We start from the raw sequence: 14,926 nt of genomic DNA, 5'->3' as shown, positions 1-14,926 counted from the left end.
ATTAAACGTGTGTTTAGATGATATAAAATATTAAATCATCAATAAAGAGGATAAAATCTGTAAAAAATTAAAATAAAATTGGCTTATATGTTATAAGAGAAAATAAATATGATAAATAATCATCAGCGCGTTCTTTATTAAATAGATTAATTAAAATATACTATCTAACGGTAAAATATTTTCTGTCTGTTTTTTATTTAATAAATTATTCATATTTATATCGAAAACATTTGTAAATGTTTCTTGTACTAGCTTATACATATATATTTAATTTTGAAAGCATATGGAGAGAGATAAAACGCTCAAAGTCTCTTAAAAAGATATTTGAAAAAAGAAAGATAAAAAAACATCTAGATTATCAAACAGATATCTTGTTCAAATCCTTCTCAAATTTCTCACGGATCGGTGCAACACTCTAAGGGTTCTTAACCAAGGGAAAGAGAAGTCAGCTACAACGAAACCGTCAGAGAAAAAGAAAAGTGATAAAAGAGTCACACTAGCTGTCACGGCGCAGGAATGTAAGTACTGCAAAAGAACTCACTCAATCTACAAATGTGAAGAGTTGCAAAAACTATCACCGGTTGACAGGAAAAAGGAAATCGTTAGCAAAAGGCTATGTATTAATTGTCTCGGAGAAGGGCATATTGCAAGAGATTGCAAATCGACTTCATGCAAGAAGTGCTCTATGCGTCATAACACTTTGTTGCACAGAGATACAGAGTCGCAGACGAAAGCGGAAAGTGAACCGGACACAACGGCAGTGGTTACGTACTGTGCAAATAAATCCATTGAAAATTCAAGATCATCAAAGAAGATCGAAGATGAAGAATACATAACAAATATTCATTGCGTCCATAAGCCGACATCGAGCATCATTCTTTCAACGGCACGGGTGCATGCTTACGACGTCGACGGAAATCCTCAGATATGTCGAGTACTGTTGGATCTAGGGTCACAGTCGAACCTGATAACGGAAAGTTTCGCAAGACAGCTGAAATTGAGGCATAAAACGGAACATCGACCCATCAGCGGTATAAATCTAGCAAAGACGAACGCCAGCAAGGTAGTCACAGTTCGAATAGAATCACTTCAAGAGGACTTCTCGACGAATCTTGAATGCTTGATACTGCTAAACATTACGGAGCAGTTACCACAAAGTTGAATCGACATAACGCAGATAGCAATGCCGAAGAGCATACGCTTAGCAGACCCAGTGTTTGACAAACCTGGTCAAATAAATCTACTAGTAGGAGCAGGACTTTATTGGAAGATCCTCGTCGGCAACCCGAGAAATCAAGTTTCTGGACAACCAGCTCTACAAAATACGCGCTTAGGTTGGATAATTGGAGGTGAAATACCTGGAAAGCAATCGAAATCATCAATGACGCACTTATCGATCACGAATGAGATGCTGAGCAGACAAATCGAACAATTTTGGAAGCAAGAAGAGTTTCCGGAAATCCCTCAATACACCGAAGAAGAAAAGTATTGCAAGGAGTACTTTGCAAATACAGTCAAGCGAGAACCAGACGATCGATTCGTTGTGCGACTACCGCTGCGATCAGAGGTAATTCTAGGAGGTTCAAAGGAGCAGGCATATCGACGGTTATTGTCGCTCGAACGAAGATTCTCAAAAAATCGAGAATTTCAGAAGGAGTATGTCAAATTTATGGATGATATCTAAAGCAAGGTCACATGTCCGTATTATCGGATGAAGAAATTCAAAGATCGGAAGGTACATACTTCCTCACCAAGCGGTGATACGACCAGACAGTGTCACTACAAAATTGCGTGTTGTTTTTGATGCGTCTGCCAAGACAACACTCGGAACATCACTGAATGACAAGCTCATTCCGGGACCGAACTTGCAACAGGATTTAGTCTACATAATCCTGCGATTCAGAATCTATGGGTACGTAATGACGGCGGACGTGGCCATGATGTACAGGCAGATTTTGGTGGTCAAGCCAGATCGTGTACTTCAGCGCATACTATGGAGAAGAAGTCCGAGCGAACTCATCATGTTATGTGAGCTGAACATTGTGACCTACGGCCAGGCAAGTGCGGGTTTTCTAGCCATTAGCTGTCTGAGGAAGTTAGCTGCAGAAGCAAAAGATTTGCCACTCGCGGCAGAAGCATTGGAAGAAGCAACCTACATGGACGACGTCCAAACAGGAGCTGACACATTGGAAGAAGCAATCGAGATGCAAAGACAACTGTCCGAGTTATTAGCACGAAGACAATCCTATCTTCGAAAATGGAGAGCTAATGATTCGAGAATACTACAACATCTCAGCGAGGCATGTAAAACTGATAAGCTGCTGGTGTTAGACAAGGAAGGAGCTCAAAAAACTCTAGGCTTGCTCTGGAATGCGGCAGAAGACTGCCTGCAATATAAGGTAGAAATCGAGGAGACAAAGGTCACAACAAAGCGTACTTTACTCTCGAAGATCTCGCAAGTATTCGATCCGCTGGGATTGATAGCGCCGCTACTCATTAACGGCAAGTGCATCATGCAACGATTATGGCTGCTTGAAATTGGTTGGGATCAAACTCTTCCTCCGGAGTTTCTATCGACTTGGGAAAAGTACTATACTTCTTTGCCAAGAGTCAATGAATTACGCATACCGAGAAACGTCATACCTGCTAATTCATCAAAGAAGTTCGATATTTTGGGATTTGGAGACGCGTCCGAAAAGGCCTACGGTGCTTGTTTATACGCTGTGAGCATAGACAAATCGAAAAAGGTACAATCTTATCTCATCTGGGCGAAGTCCAAAGTGGCCCCGATAAAAATTATATCCTTGCCACGTTTGGAGCTAGAAGCTGCTCTATTATTATCTGATCTTTATCATACTGCAAAAAAGGCTTACGGCGATCGTATTCGTACAGTGCGACTATGGAGCGACAATACCATAGTCCTCGGTTGGATCAATACTCAACCCAACGTGTTAAAAACATTCGTGGCTAATCGCGTATCAAAGATACAACTGCTAACAAAGAATATAGAATGGTACCACGTGCCCTCTGAAGATAATCCGGCAGATTTGCTGTCGAGAGGAATTGAAGTTGACCGATTAATCGAAGATAAACTGTGGTGGCATGGACCTCAGTGAATGACGGAAGAAAATTAATGGCCGAAAAACATGAAAGCGCCTGATACGGTACTACCGGAGATGAAACCAGTAACTGTAGCATTAGTGACGACTACAGCAGAGAAGATTCTCGAGAGATTTTCTTCTTATAGCAAACTGCAAAGAGTTATCTCTTACTGTCTTTGATGGAGAAGCAGCAGTCGAGCAGGTCCACGAAATCGCTCTGTCACTGTGGAAGAACTAAGAAATGCCGAAAAAATCATAGCAAGAATGGTGCAACGAGAGGCATTCTCGCAAGAGGTTCGAGACTTAGAAAACGATCAAGAAGTACATCGCTATGTCCGAAGATCAAAAGCATCAGATTATTCTACCCGCTAAGCATTTCGTTACGAATTTGATAATGAAGAGCGAACACATACGTTTACACCACTGTCCACCTACTCAGTTATTGAGTGCTGTACGATACAGGTTCTGGCCGTTAAGCGGTCTAAGAGAAGCTCGAAAGGTAATAAAAGCTTGTCTGCCTTGCTATCGTTTCAGACCGACGTTCCCTGAAGTAAAAATGGGAGATCTACCAGCTCAGCAAGTTAGCGGATTCTCGCGCCCGTTCGTGACTACCGGCGTAAACTATGCCGGTCCTCTCCAAATTCGAGAAAGTCGTGGAAGAGCACGTATCCAAGGGCTACGTAGCAGTATTCACGTGCTTTAGTACAAAAGCCGTGCATCTAGAATTAGTGACCGATCTCACCAGTGAAGCATTTATCGCAGCTTTACGAAGATTCACCGCGCGAAGAGGGATCTGTTCGCAGCTCTTCTCTGACAACGCAACGAATTTTGTTGGTGCGGCTCAGGAGCTGAAAGAAATCTACGAGTTTCTAGAGAAAGAAAAGGTCGAAATAGAGACATATCTCGCGAGTCAATGTATAAAATGGAATTTCATTCCGCCACGCACTCCAAATTTCGGTGGTTTATGGGAGGCGGCGGTGAAAACCTTGAAGCGTCATCTCTACACACTGACGCAAGGTTTAACGCTTACTTACGAAGAATATAACACGTTTTTGACTGAAATAGAAGCCATTCTAAATTCCAGACCCCTGACCCCTCTGTCGAGTGATCCAGCGGATCTGTCAGTCCTCACTCTTTCCCATTTCTTTATTGGCGATTCTCTAATACAGCCCGTCCAGCAAGATTGGACCGAGACTCCAGATAATAAACTATCAAGATGGCAACACCTGCAAAAGTTTCGTCAAAAATTTTGGCTTTGATGGCAAACGGAGTATCTACAAGAACTATAGAAACGAGGCAAATGGACCAAAGAAGGAGACAACATCACGCTTAATACTTTAGTATTGCTCAAGGAGGATAACTTATCCCTTCTAAGGTGGATGCTTGGAAGAGTTGTTGAACTCCACCCTGGACCAGATAATGTTGTACGAGTTATAACGGTGCGGACTCATAGCGGCACTTTTAAGCGATCCGTCCGAAATTTATGCCCGATTCCCCAGGATGGATTATCGCTAGATTGATTGATTGGATTATATCTATGGAAAGCCTTGTGCAAAATTGCACTATGATTATCACCGGGTAAAGAATGTAAGATCGTTCTTTTTTTAGTAAACCGAAACGGCCAGCTTAATTTATTTTTATTCGAAGAAATTGCATTATAATACAATAGCGTTTTGTTTCAGCGAAATAATATTTTTTCTTTGCTCCGATTTTAAGTTCTGAAGTTTAGTTATCTTTAGGTTTATCTATAGTTTAAGACTTGTATAATTAACTCGTCTATTTTCAGAGTATTCAACGACAATATAATTTGCTATCTGACTTTGAAATGGTTGTGAATTTAAGGCTGACTCCCTGGCGAATTTGAGATTGACTTCCTTGTTGAAAAAAAGTTATTTCAAGAGAGGCGGAATGTTCATGGTTGGGAAAATAAATCTAGTTCTAATGAAAGCTCAGAGGTAGCGCCGCGAGAGCCGTCGAGGCGCCAGCCGCGCAAAAAGAAGGCAGATAAGTATTAGACATGGCGGCAGCCACACGCACGCGGAATTTTGTAACAAAAGTCATAGCAGTAAAACCTTTGTTAAATAGTCAATAGTGTTCTTAACGTTATTCATCCCCCAAAAACAGCTGCCCTGCTCTTATTTTAGTTTATCTGGATAATTTGCGTCATTGTTGCGAGATACGTCCGACATTAGGTCTTGTGCCAGCCCTGGATTTGGTGTTTGCATCTTCCTCCGAGCATCTGGGAGAAGAACCCAACCTATGGTCGTGCGGTTTGCCGGAATCTCTGCAAATCACACAGCAGGGATTGGATCTGCATTGTCCCAATTGGTGGTCATTAGCTCCGCAATTGAAGCAATTTCCGGAGCGGTTTTTTGGATATGTGCAGGTTGTGCGCACGTGCCCAAACCGCCAGCACTTGAAGCACTGAACCGGGCGTGGCGGCAGCATCTCGACGCGCGCGACGGTCCAGCAGATCTTCAGACTTCCATTGGAGGCAACCTTATCTGCGACTGCAATTGGGCACTTGATCCAAATAGAGAAGAGGCCGCTGGGCATAGATCTGAGATTGCCCAACTTTATATCTTCTCGGTCGCAATCGCCAGTGATCGCGATCAGGTCGATAATGTCCGTTTGGGAAATGGAATCGTCTAAATTCCAAATACGCAGTTCCGCCATGGTCCTCGGTCTAGAGACACGAACGGAGGGGTCTAATACATTTTTGAGTTTGCTAGCCAAGACGTCAGCCTTTGAAGATCCATCGTTGCCCGGAATCTCAATGATCACGCCACCGTTGATTCCCTTACGGATGCGAGCTTGTTCAATGCCCAACTCGTCGAGAGCAATGTTGCCGCGGGCTTTCCTCATAATCTCTGCGTATGATAGCTTGTTGTCCTTACTGGTTACGGCGGCCGTCTTGGGGGGGGGCCTACGTCTATTTGTCCTACGTCGAGTCTCTGTCGCATTTTGGGGGAGTTCGTTGATTTTCGAGTTTAGAGGAGTCCGAGAATTCCTATTGCCCGTGGGAGGACCTCTGTTTCGCAGCCTCGCACTGGAAGTATCTTGTGCGAGAGGTGCCGTAGCAGACTGCGATGTTCGACCGGATTTGGAGGCTTTTAACTCACGACGTCGTTTCAATAGCTTAGCCATTTCTTCGTTAATCCGACCAATTTCCTCATTGTTGCCTTGATCGGAATCCTCCGGGTAGTCGGAGGTTGATATGACGGAGTTTCTCCTAAAGCTACGTGCAACTCTATCGAGGTTTCTATTTCTGACGGGGGTGCTTGGTTTCGCAGATTCAGGATTTCCCGGCTTTTTGAGAAGATTCAATTTGTTCGCGTAGGGTCGCTGGTCTACTATCCTCACTCTCTGAGGTAGCGGCGGGAATTCGCTTTGCGAGCTCGGGTCCTTGGCGTTTTGCCGACGTCGATACGTGTTTCCTTTCGTTAGAGCTTATTGTTATAATCCAATCTAAAACCCATGTTGTTTGACTGGGATTCACCAATGACGAAAGGCGATGATTCCAGGACAGGAACTGAAGGAGCCGGTACGGCGTCACGCGATTCCAACCTGGTAACTCTATCGCGGAGAGCAACGAGTTCCTTCCTAAGTGTGTCATTTTCATTCTTGAGGAGCATCTGCTGCTTTCTGTTGGCAGCTTCTTCCCTTTTAAGAGCCCTCAGTTGCGAAGCAAGCTCCGCATTCTGTGCTCTGAGGGAAGATTCATCAGTCGAAGTCGGACCTAGTCTCTCAAAGAGGATGCCGAAAATGTCTGAAATATTGAAAAGGCCGCGCTTAATCGATCCGCTAAGCGGTCCTTGAAGGCTCTTACTATCACTGCGGATCATATCGATCTTCTCCAGAAAGTCAGTTGAGAGATTGGCCAACTCACTCATATCCATGTTCCTTAAATCCTCGGTTGGAATAATTTCCATCCTGGTTTTACCGTCAATGCACTTCTGCACAACGCATAATGCGTAAGCATAAGAAAACTGATTGGTCCATATACATGTGCATAAGAAAATAGACTAATCAATTTTATTATGCTTATGCGTTATGCGTTATGCAGAAGTGTGTGCTCCCCGCTTTATCTTAAAAGCGCACAAAATAACATCCCGTTATGTGCATCAGCCAATCGTATCCTCAGTCTGTGATACTACATGTGCATACGCCAGTACATGAGGATCACACGTAATTGCCAAAAGTTACCAGATTTGGTAGGCGTGTTTCCACTCTATGCATTGCATATTGTGAGTACAAATCCACTTTTAAAAAAGGCGTGTTAACTGAATGAATTTCGTTTGTATCGAAAAATTGAAGCCTCTTTTCCGCGATGCCGATTGGTTATCTCGATTGATTGCCGCGCCGTAGCTTGCTTCATCCCGTGAGGGACTGTCATCGCGGAGTGTGGCGAGTTTCGTGCGTGTAGTGCGTCTCGTGTGTGTCATGATGTGACAGCTCGCGTCGTGTCGCGAGGTTAATCGTCCCGCGTCGTGTCGCAATTATTATATAATAGCATAATGTTAAAGCTAAATAGCGCGCGCGAAGCGCGCGTCTGTAGTGTCTAGTGTAATGTAAATCGCGTGTGTGATCCCTAATTCTCAGAACGTGTGCGGACCTGTTCGGACGTGTTTTGTCCGGCAGGAAAAATTTTTGAAAGTATTGCGACTGACTGTCTGCAGTATCAGCAGTAGTTTCTACTCAGATTTTTGGTATTTTCATTCAGACTTCGCTACGCTAAAGTGTTCCAGACTTTGTATAACAAACAGTGGCAAATACTGGCCGTATTGTCCTCTGAAAAGAGGCAGGAGCCAACGAAATAGAAGAAGAAGAAGAAGAAGCGTGTGTGATCCCAAAAACATAACCAAAGTTATATGTAAACACAAATTCAAAGATTGTGAAAAATAATAATTCAGTTTATCACTTACCATTTAACATTAGGATAGGATAGATAGGTACAAATATAAATAATAGTGCAAAATTAGGAAAAGTGACAAAGACATTTAATTACCTATTAAACAAGACGAAACGAACAGATCTGTACATAATTGTATAAATTCGAGAGTAGCAAAATAAATAAATTGTTTAAATAAAGATATAGATGTGTATAGTATTTTATTTCTTCCTGTTTCTCCTTCCAGTGTCCTGAAGCAGTGAAAAACTTGGCCAATATGACTCCAAGTCAATTCACACATGTCATGCAATAAATCAATAATATTTAAACATTAACTCGAACAGTCTAACTGGCTGAACATGTATAATCAAGACTTATTGGAGCACATTTCAGGTCTCTCCGCATGTAATACGAATATATACAATCAGTCAGTATTAACATTCATTGCCAGGTAAAGAGGCATGGTAAATCTGAAGAATAGTGGCCTCCTCACCGATTTCGTTCAACTTGGGCTCAATCGACGCGTTTTTGCACGAAACGACCGAATCTGGCAGAAAAAAGTGTCGCTCTGCCCCGCGAAGCGAGATATTAACGGTTAAAGTTTTTTTTTTTTGAGGTTAGTTCTCTCGGCTGAGAGAAACTTAGTGCCTTCGGTCCCACCCCGGAACCATACGACACAACGATGCTTGACCCAGATTGTGATTGTCTTCTTAACTAGATGATTTTTCCTATTCTTTTTATATAATTATATATACTCCTAATAGTGATCCATTCCTTTCTCTTAAGCGTCCTTGTGATATCTATTTCTTCATTTATTCCTCTCCGTCTAAAGTCCCTGTCCAGTGTCTCCCTTTCCTCGTCGTACATGCTACATCTCCACAGCACGTGATCAATACTCTCGCACTCTTTACCGCAATCGCACCTGGCGTCCTCTATATATCCCTTTCTTGCCAGTGACTCGTTGACGTTATAATGGTTGCTCCTCAGTCGGTTAATTAGCGTTATAAAGTATCTTTCTTCATTCATCCCATGGAACCATGGTTTTTTCCTTTTCCTTTTATAGAAGTTTTGTAAATAATAGATGCCTTTATAACTTGCATCCTTAACTATGGAATCTTGAGTTTTGTTCCAAATTTCCTGTCTGAATTCTTGTCGAAAATCCAGAAATGGAACTTCTATAAATTCGTCTTCTTCCTCTTCTGTCGCTTCCTTCGCTAATTTGTCTGCTAACTCATTGCCTTCTATTCCCACATGTGATGGTATCCACACATAGATTATCCTTTTCTTTTTTTCTTTAGAGAGTCTGTAATGTCTCTCTCTGATTTCACTAATATATCTGTTTTTATATACACTTAGATGATTATTATTAATTGCTTGTAATACTGCTTTGGCATCTGATAGGATTACTATATCTCTTGGTCTGTTGTCGGCTACTTTTTCCATAATTTCTAAGGCAGCCTTAATTGCTATTGCTTCTGCGGTGAACGTCGAACAATTCTTCAATATACTAATATTGTATGCCTCTTCTTGTTCCTCTATCACCACACTCGCGCCCAATGATTTGCCACCTTTCTTCTTCGATCCATCCGTGTATATTATGGTGAATCCTTCTTCCAGCCATGAGTATTTTTGATTTTTTCCATTAGTTGAGCATCCGTCACTCCCTTTCTCTTACGACAATATCCGGTACTTAAATCTATGTCTATTTTTTGTGTAACCATATCATATTCCATATCGAATATTTCAAATTTTCTTCTCACTCCCATCTTCTTTCTACACCATTTAATTCTTCTCCATGCCCTTCCTATAATACTTCTTTGGTATAATGGTTGCCTATATCTAGCGTAGTCTTCATTTTGTACTAACTCCTCAATTTTTGTACATAAGTCTTCTTCTCCATATACACTAATCTTACTTAGAAAATTTCTAGCTAATAGTTTTGCTCTATCCCTGAGTAAAGTTACTTTAGTTTCCACTACGATAACGTTGTTTGGTGTGCTATTTCTATAACCTAACGCTGTACGTATTCCTAGATACTGAGTTCTTTCCATTTTCAATTTTTGATCTGCTCTTTTTGGAAAATATACAAAATTTCCATAATCGGTTATTGATCTAATCAAGCTTTTATACAACATTAAAACTGTGTTAACTTCTATACCTTTAGATTTTTTATTCAAATACACCATTAATGAATTTGCTTTACTAACTTTACCTTTTACTTCTTGAACTTGTTTCATAAATTCTAGTTTACTATCTAGCCAGATTCCTAAAAATTTCGTTTCTGTTTGTGCATATATCTTAGTATTTTTTAATTCTATATAAGTATTATTACAGCCTCCATGTTTGTATCAATACTGTTTTCTTTGGTTCTAGTTGGAGTCCTAACTCCATTAGTTTTTCATTAATACTATTCACAGCCTTTTCTAATATGCGTGTATTATTGTCTCTATTATGTCCCTTGACATATGCTGCTATATCATCTGCAAATTGTACTGACTCATATTCTACCTGTTCTTTATTAGTTACATTATATGTATATAGCGCATATAACAAGGGACTAAGTACTGCTCCCTGCGGTAAGCCTCTATAAACTCTTCTATGTTCGGATTCTTGTCCGTTAATAATAAATTCCGTGTCTCTATAATACAACCATTTACCTATGAACTTTCTAATATTTACTGGACAATTAAGTTTCTTTAGTATTGCCATTAATATACTATGAATTACATTATCATATGCTAAGGAAACGTCTAAAAAGACTGCTAGAACATATTGATTTGTATAAATACCGTTCCTTATATCTGTTGTTAACCTGACCAAATTTTCTGCGCATGACCTGCCTCTCCTAAATCCATTCTGGTCCCTAGCAAGCTTGTTATTTCGTTTCGCCCACCAAACCATTCTTTCATTCACCATTCTCTCCATGATTTTTCCTACACAAGATGATAGTGCGATTGGTCTGACTTTTTCTTTTCCAGCCTTGTCTATGAACATCGTTTGATATTTCCTCCAATCTTCCGGGAACCAATCTGTGGTCCATACTTCATTACATATATCCAGCAGTACCTCCTCCATTTCTTCAGTTAGGTCCTTCAGCATACAATATTAGCATAGAAAGACAGCATACTCCGTCTCTTCCTGGTGCTGAATTTTTTTTTATTATTTGCAATGCTTTTCTTAGTTTTTCTCTTGTAAATTTATCTTCTAGACTGTCTTCTATATTTTGATTTCCTTCTTGGTCTATCATTTCTACTTGAACACTTGGTGGTGCTAATTTTCCAATTTCTTTTCTTATTTCTTCTTCTCTGTTTTTATCTTTCCAGCTATTCCAGTTTATCTTCTTTTTAACGTTCTTGAAAATTCTCATTTTATTCCAGACATATGTCTGGCTCGTGAATCTATTTATTGATGCGCAAAAATTATCGAAGCTCTTTCTTTTTTTTGAGTTTATGATCTTCTTTGCTTCCGCTTTTCTCTTATTATATTCTGCTAATGAATGGAGATCTTTCTTCTTCTTGAAATTTTTTAACACTCTTTGTCTTCTTGTTATTGCCTCATCACAGTCAACATCCCACCATTGAACTTTTCTTCCTCTGGGTTTTTTTTCTGTTCTTCTTTTTTTTTTGTTCTTCTGTTGTTACTCTTCTCTCTTCCGTGATGCTTTCAACAGTTGATTTAATTATCTTGATAAAAGTTGAATATTTTTCTTCCCTGTTGACCTTATTTCCAAATAGTGTTTCTTTGTATTCTTCTATGTTGTCCTGGATTATTTTATTCATTGTATAATTAAACTCACTCCATCTAGTTTTTTTAGTCGAAAATTTATTTGTTTTCTTCTTATAACTCTCTACTTCAGTTGTTAACCGTAATAATACTGGGTGATGGTCTGAATCACAAGTATCGTTTATTTGTTCGTATTCTATATTATCATATATTTTGGCTGAAGCAAAAAATAAATCTAAATTATTTGAACGTTGTCCTATTGCTCCCATTCTTGTTAATGTATTTAAATTAACACATATGTAGTCATTATCATACATATTTTCATATAAATATTCTCCTTGTTTATCTATATCATAACAGTTCCATAATGTATGATGAGCGTTAAAATCGCCTGCAAAAATCGTCTCTAAATTTTTTGTCTCAAATTTAAATATGTCCTTCCAAATCCTATCTGTTATTTCTCCTGGTCTTTTATATATTGCAACAATATTAAATCTTTCTTTTGTATTAATAGTTCTTATACCTATAATATCAAAAATATCGTTTACCTTTTGCCAACCATTTATGATTTCGAACTCTATATTATCTTTGATACTAATAGTAACTCCTCCACTATTACCTCTACTTAATTTACTATATGATTTAAAACCCGGTATATAAATATTATTTTTATTACACTTTGTTTCTGTGAAAATAACGCTCTATCTGTTGCTCTTGTTCTCTTTTAAACTTTCTTTTCATATCGCTAATCATCGTTCTTTGATTTTGCATTTTTTCCTCTAGTTTTAATTCCCTTTTCTTCCGTATTAAGTCTTGTTTGACTTTATAATGTTCCTTTGATTCTAGTTCTTAGATCATTTCCAATATAGTTCTCCTAAATTTCAAGTTTTTTAATTTCGTTGCTAGGTTTGTAATGACATCGTCATCATTGCTCCAGCCTATATTCTCCGATTCTTCCTTTGATGTCTCCTTGTCCCAGCTTTCTGATTGTCTTTCCGCTTTCTTGAGTGCAATACCTCTCCTGTCTTTTGTAATTTCTTCACTTCTATTGTCAAATTGTTTATAGTAATTATCTTGTTTCTTCTGCGTTATTAATTTGTCTTTATAAAGACTTGTTTTCTTCCTATCTTCTTCATATGTTATTACTCTTCTAGATGTGTGTGGGTGTTCCCATCTTCCCTCCATCTTTTGTCTTGGTTGAGTAAGTTTTGGCCATTGGGCAGGTGCTTCATATCTGTTGTATGTTTGTTCTTGTATTTTATCTTGTTCCTTTCCTGCCAATATCCTTTCTGCTTCCATACGTGATACGTTGTTCACTCCCATGGCTAGATTTATGTTTTTATTCTTTTCGTATTCTATGCACTTTCTCCATGTAGATCTGTGGTTACCTCCACAATTTCTACACTTTGTTTCTCTCGTGCAGTTTCCGTGTGCCAATTCTCCACATATTATGCATCTCTCTTTGCTTTTACACAGAGCTTTAATGTGTCCAAATCTGAAACACTTAAAACATTGTTTGACCGATGCTATAAATGGTCTAATTTTTATCGCCGTTCTACGTCCGAACATATCCATGTTTTTACGGACTTTGTCGCCCGTGAACGTAATTATCAAATTGCCTGTGTCCTCTTCCGTCAAAATCTTCTTTTCCTTGTCCCACTTTTTCCTGTACATCCTTGCAATTCGAATGACATCGTCATGGTCGTCCATCGACTTCCATAGCTCTGGAATGCTATCTCCCCAGTCCAAGATTACCCCGACAAATTTCGATCCCCTCTGGTCGATTTCTGCTGATATTCCAGTTTCCTTGGTTAGTTTATTAATACCCTTTAAACAAAGGTTTGCATTAGTACAGTCGTCAAATTTACAAATAGCCGTTGTGTGCGATAGCATTAAGATATCTTTCGGGAAAACTTGTTCCCTTGTCGCTATTTTCCATATTTTAAATCTATTCTTACCTCTCTTTGTTTGTACAATGGGGAGCATAAATGAGTTCTCATTTATGCTCCCACTGTACATTATCTTTATTTAGTTTTAGAACTAATCTATATGTAACATTGGTCCCTTCTTTAAATTTAACCTGTTTCTGGTTAGCTAGTTCTGATGCATCCAGCTCATTGATTCTTTCCAGCACGCCCGCACGATTCTCAAAGATTTTCCGTGCCGTTCTATTCGTTGATCTGCTACTGTCCGACATACTCGTATTTCGTTTATCTTTCACGCTTGAGTTTAATTCAACTTTACACGAGGTATTCGCGTGTTGCATCACGACCGAGTCTAACGGTTCTATTTCTATCTCACTCGCCGTTTCGTATCTAGGGTCTTCCGTGGTGACATTACCTGATTCGTGGATCATTTCTTCCGAGTTGACGTCATCATTACCTGATTGGTCGTCTTCCTTGTTGCCAGTCTTCACAGTAGTCTGTTCCTGTGTTTTGGCGCGCTTATCCTTCGCCATCTTTTTCGGCTCGACCAGATGCCAATCTCCCTCCTCCTGTGAAAATTCTTGTGTGTCTACTTCCACACAATCCTGTCCGTCTTCAGCCATCCTCTTCTTCTCGTTTATTATCCTGGCTGCTGTATTTTCCATTGCTGTTTTCTTTACAGCACTCATCGGTATCTTTGTCGGTGTTTTCGCCTTCTGTTTGGCCTTCATCTTCCCTGGCCCCGAAAAGATCTTATTCCCCCCTTCACGGGGGGAAATTGACATTCTCCCCTTTTTTTTCGCTATCCTAGCTATCGGTAATAACCCTCACGGATCCCCAAACTACTTCCCTTAACTATAAATAAGCCTAAAATTGGGTAAAACTTTTCGCGAATCCTAGCTAGGTTAAAACGCGTGTGTTCGCTACGGCGGTCATCACGCAACTCCCCAACGGTTAAAGTTGAAAGGAATCAGGTTATGATTTCTGTCATACCGACGAGATGCAGCGACTACGACCATGCCCTGTGACCACACGCGCATGCTCAGTAGCCGCACGCGTATGTAAAACTGCGCCAATTTTAAATGAATCAATCGTGCAGAATAACCAAGCGTCTTGATTCAAGCAGTTAGGTATTACGCCGGGAGTTTGTTTAGTTTTATTATGCGGGGGAAGGGGCACCGCCACAGGCTATTTCTATGTAATCTTCGGTATTTTTATTTTTCATTATATATTATTTTAGCCGTCGCTCGTTATTCGTTAAAAAGTTATTAACAAAAAAAAATTTG

At 39.8% G+C, this 14,926-nt stretch overlaps 3 protein-coding genes across 3 annotated transcripts; 2 read left to right on the top strand and 1 right to left on the bottom strand.

The window, feature by feature from the left end:
* The first annotated feature begins 1,183 nt into the window (after window positions 1-1,183).
* LOC112467287 lies at window positions 1,184-1,684 on the top strand. The gene has a single exon (XM_025035833.1). The coding sequence runs from the start codon at window positions 1,184-1,186 to the stop codon at window positions 1,682-1,684; it is 501 nt and encodes a 166-aa protein (XP_024891601.1).
* A 235-nt stretch (window positions 1,685-1,919) lies between these two features.
* Window positions 1,920-3,116, top strand: LOC112467277. The gene has a single exon (XM_025035827.1). It carries the CDS (start codon window positions 1,920-1,922, stop codon window positions 3,114-3,116), a length of 1,197 nt encoding a protein of 398 aa, XP_024891595.1.
* Window positions 3,117-12,564: 9,448 nt separating this feature from the next.
* LOC112467292 lies at window positions 12,565-14,371 on the bottom strand. Its single transcript, XM_025035843.1, has 2 exons — window positions 13,796-14,371; window positions 12,565-13,542 (listed from the first exon to the last, which is right to left on the bottom strand). The coding sequence occupies exons 1-2, from the start codon at window positions 14,369-14,371 to the stop codon at window positions 12,565-12,567; spliced, it is 1,554 nt and encodes a 517-aa protein (XP_024891611.1).
* Window positions 14,372-14,926: the final 555 nt, after the last annotated feature.

This window comes from Temnothorax curvispinosus, unplaced genomic scaffold, assembly GCF_003070985.1.
Source record: "Temnothorax curvispinosus isolate PA1 unplaced genomic scaffold, ASM307098v1 QBEX01001642.1, whole genome shotgun sequence".
NCBI classification, from domain to species: Eukaryota; Metazoa; Arthropoda; class Insecta; order Hymenoptera; family Formicidae; genus Temnothorax; species Temnothorax curvispinosus.
Note: the sequence above shows the minus strand (reverse complement) of the source record. Positions and strands in the feature narration are given on the sequence as shown.

What these genes read in the sequence shown, in the direction of transcription:
- LOC112467292 (XM_025035843.1), bottom strand. Translation starts at nt 14,371, where the DNA reads ATGAAGGCCAAACAGAAGGCGAAAACACCGACAAAGATACCGATGAGT. An exon ending in AACTAGCTAACCAGAAACAG is followed by an intron (nt 13,543 to 13,795) that starts GTTAAATTTAAA and finishes CTTTGTTTAAAG; the next exon opens with GGTATTAATAAACTAACCAA.
- LOC112467287 (XM_025035833.1), top strand. Translation starts at nt 1,184, where the DNA reads ATGCCGAAGAGCATACGCTTAGCAGACCCAGTGTTTGACAAACCTGGT.
- LOC112467277 (XM_025035827.1), top strand. Translation starts at nt 1,920, where the DNA reads ATGACGGCGGACGTGGCCATGATGTACAGGCAGATTTTGGTGGTCAAG.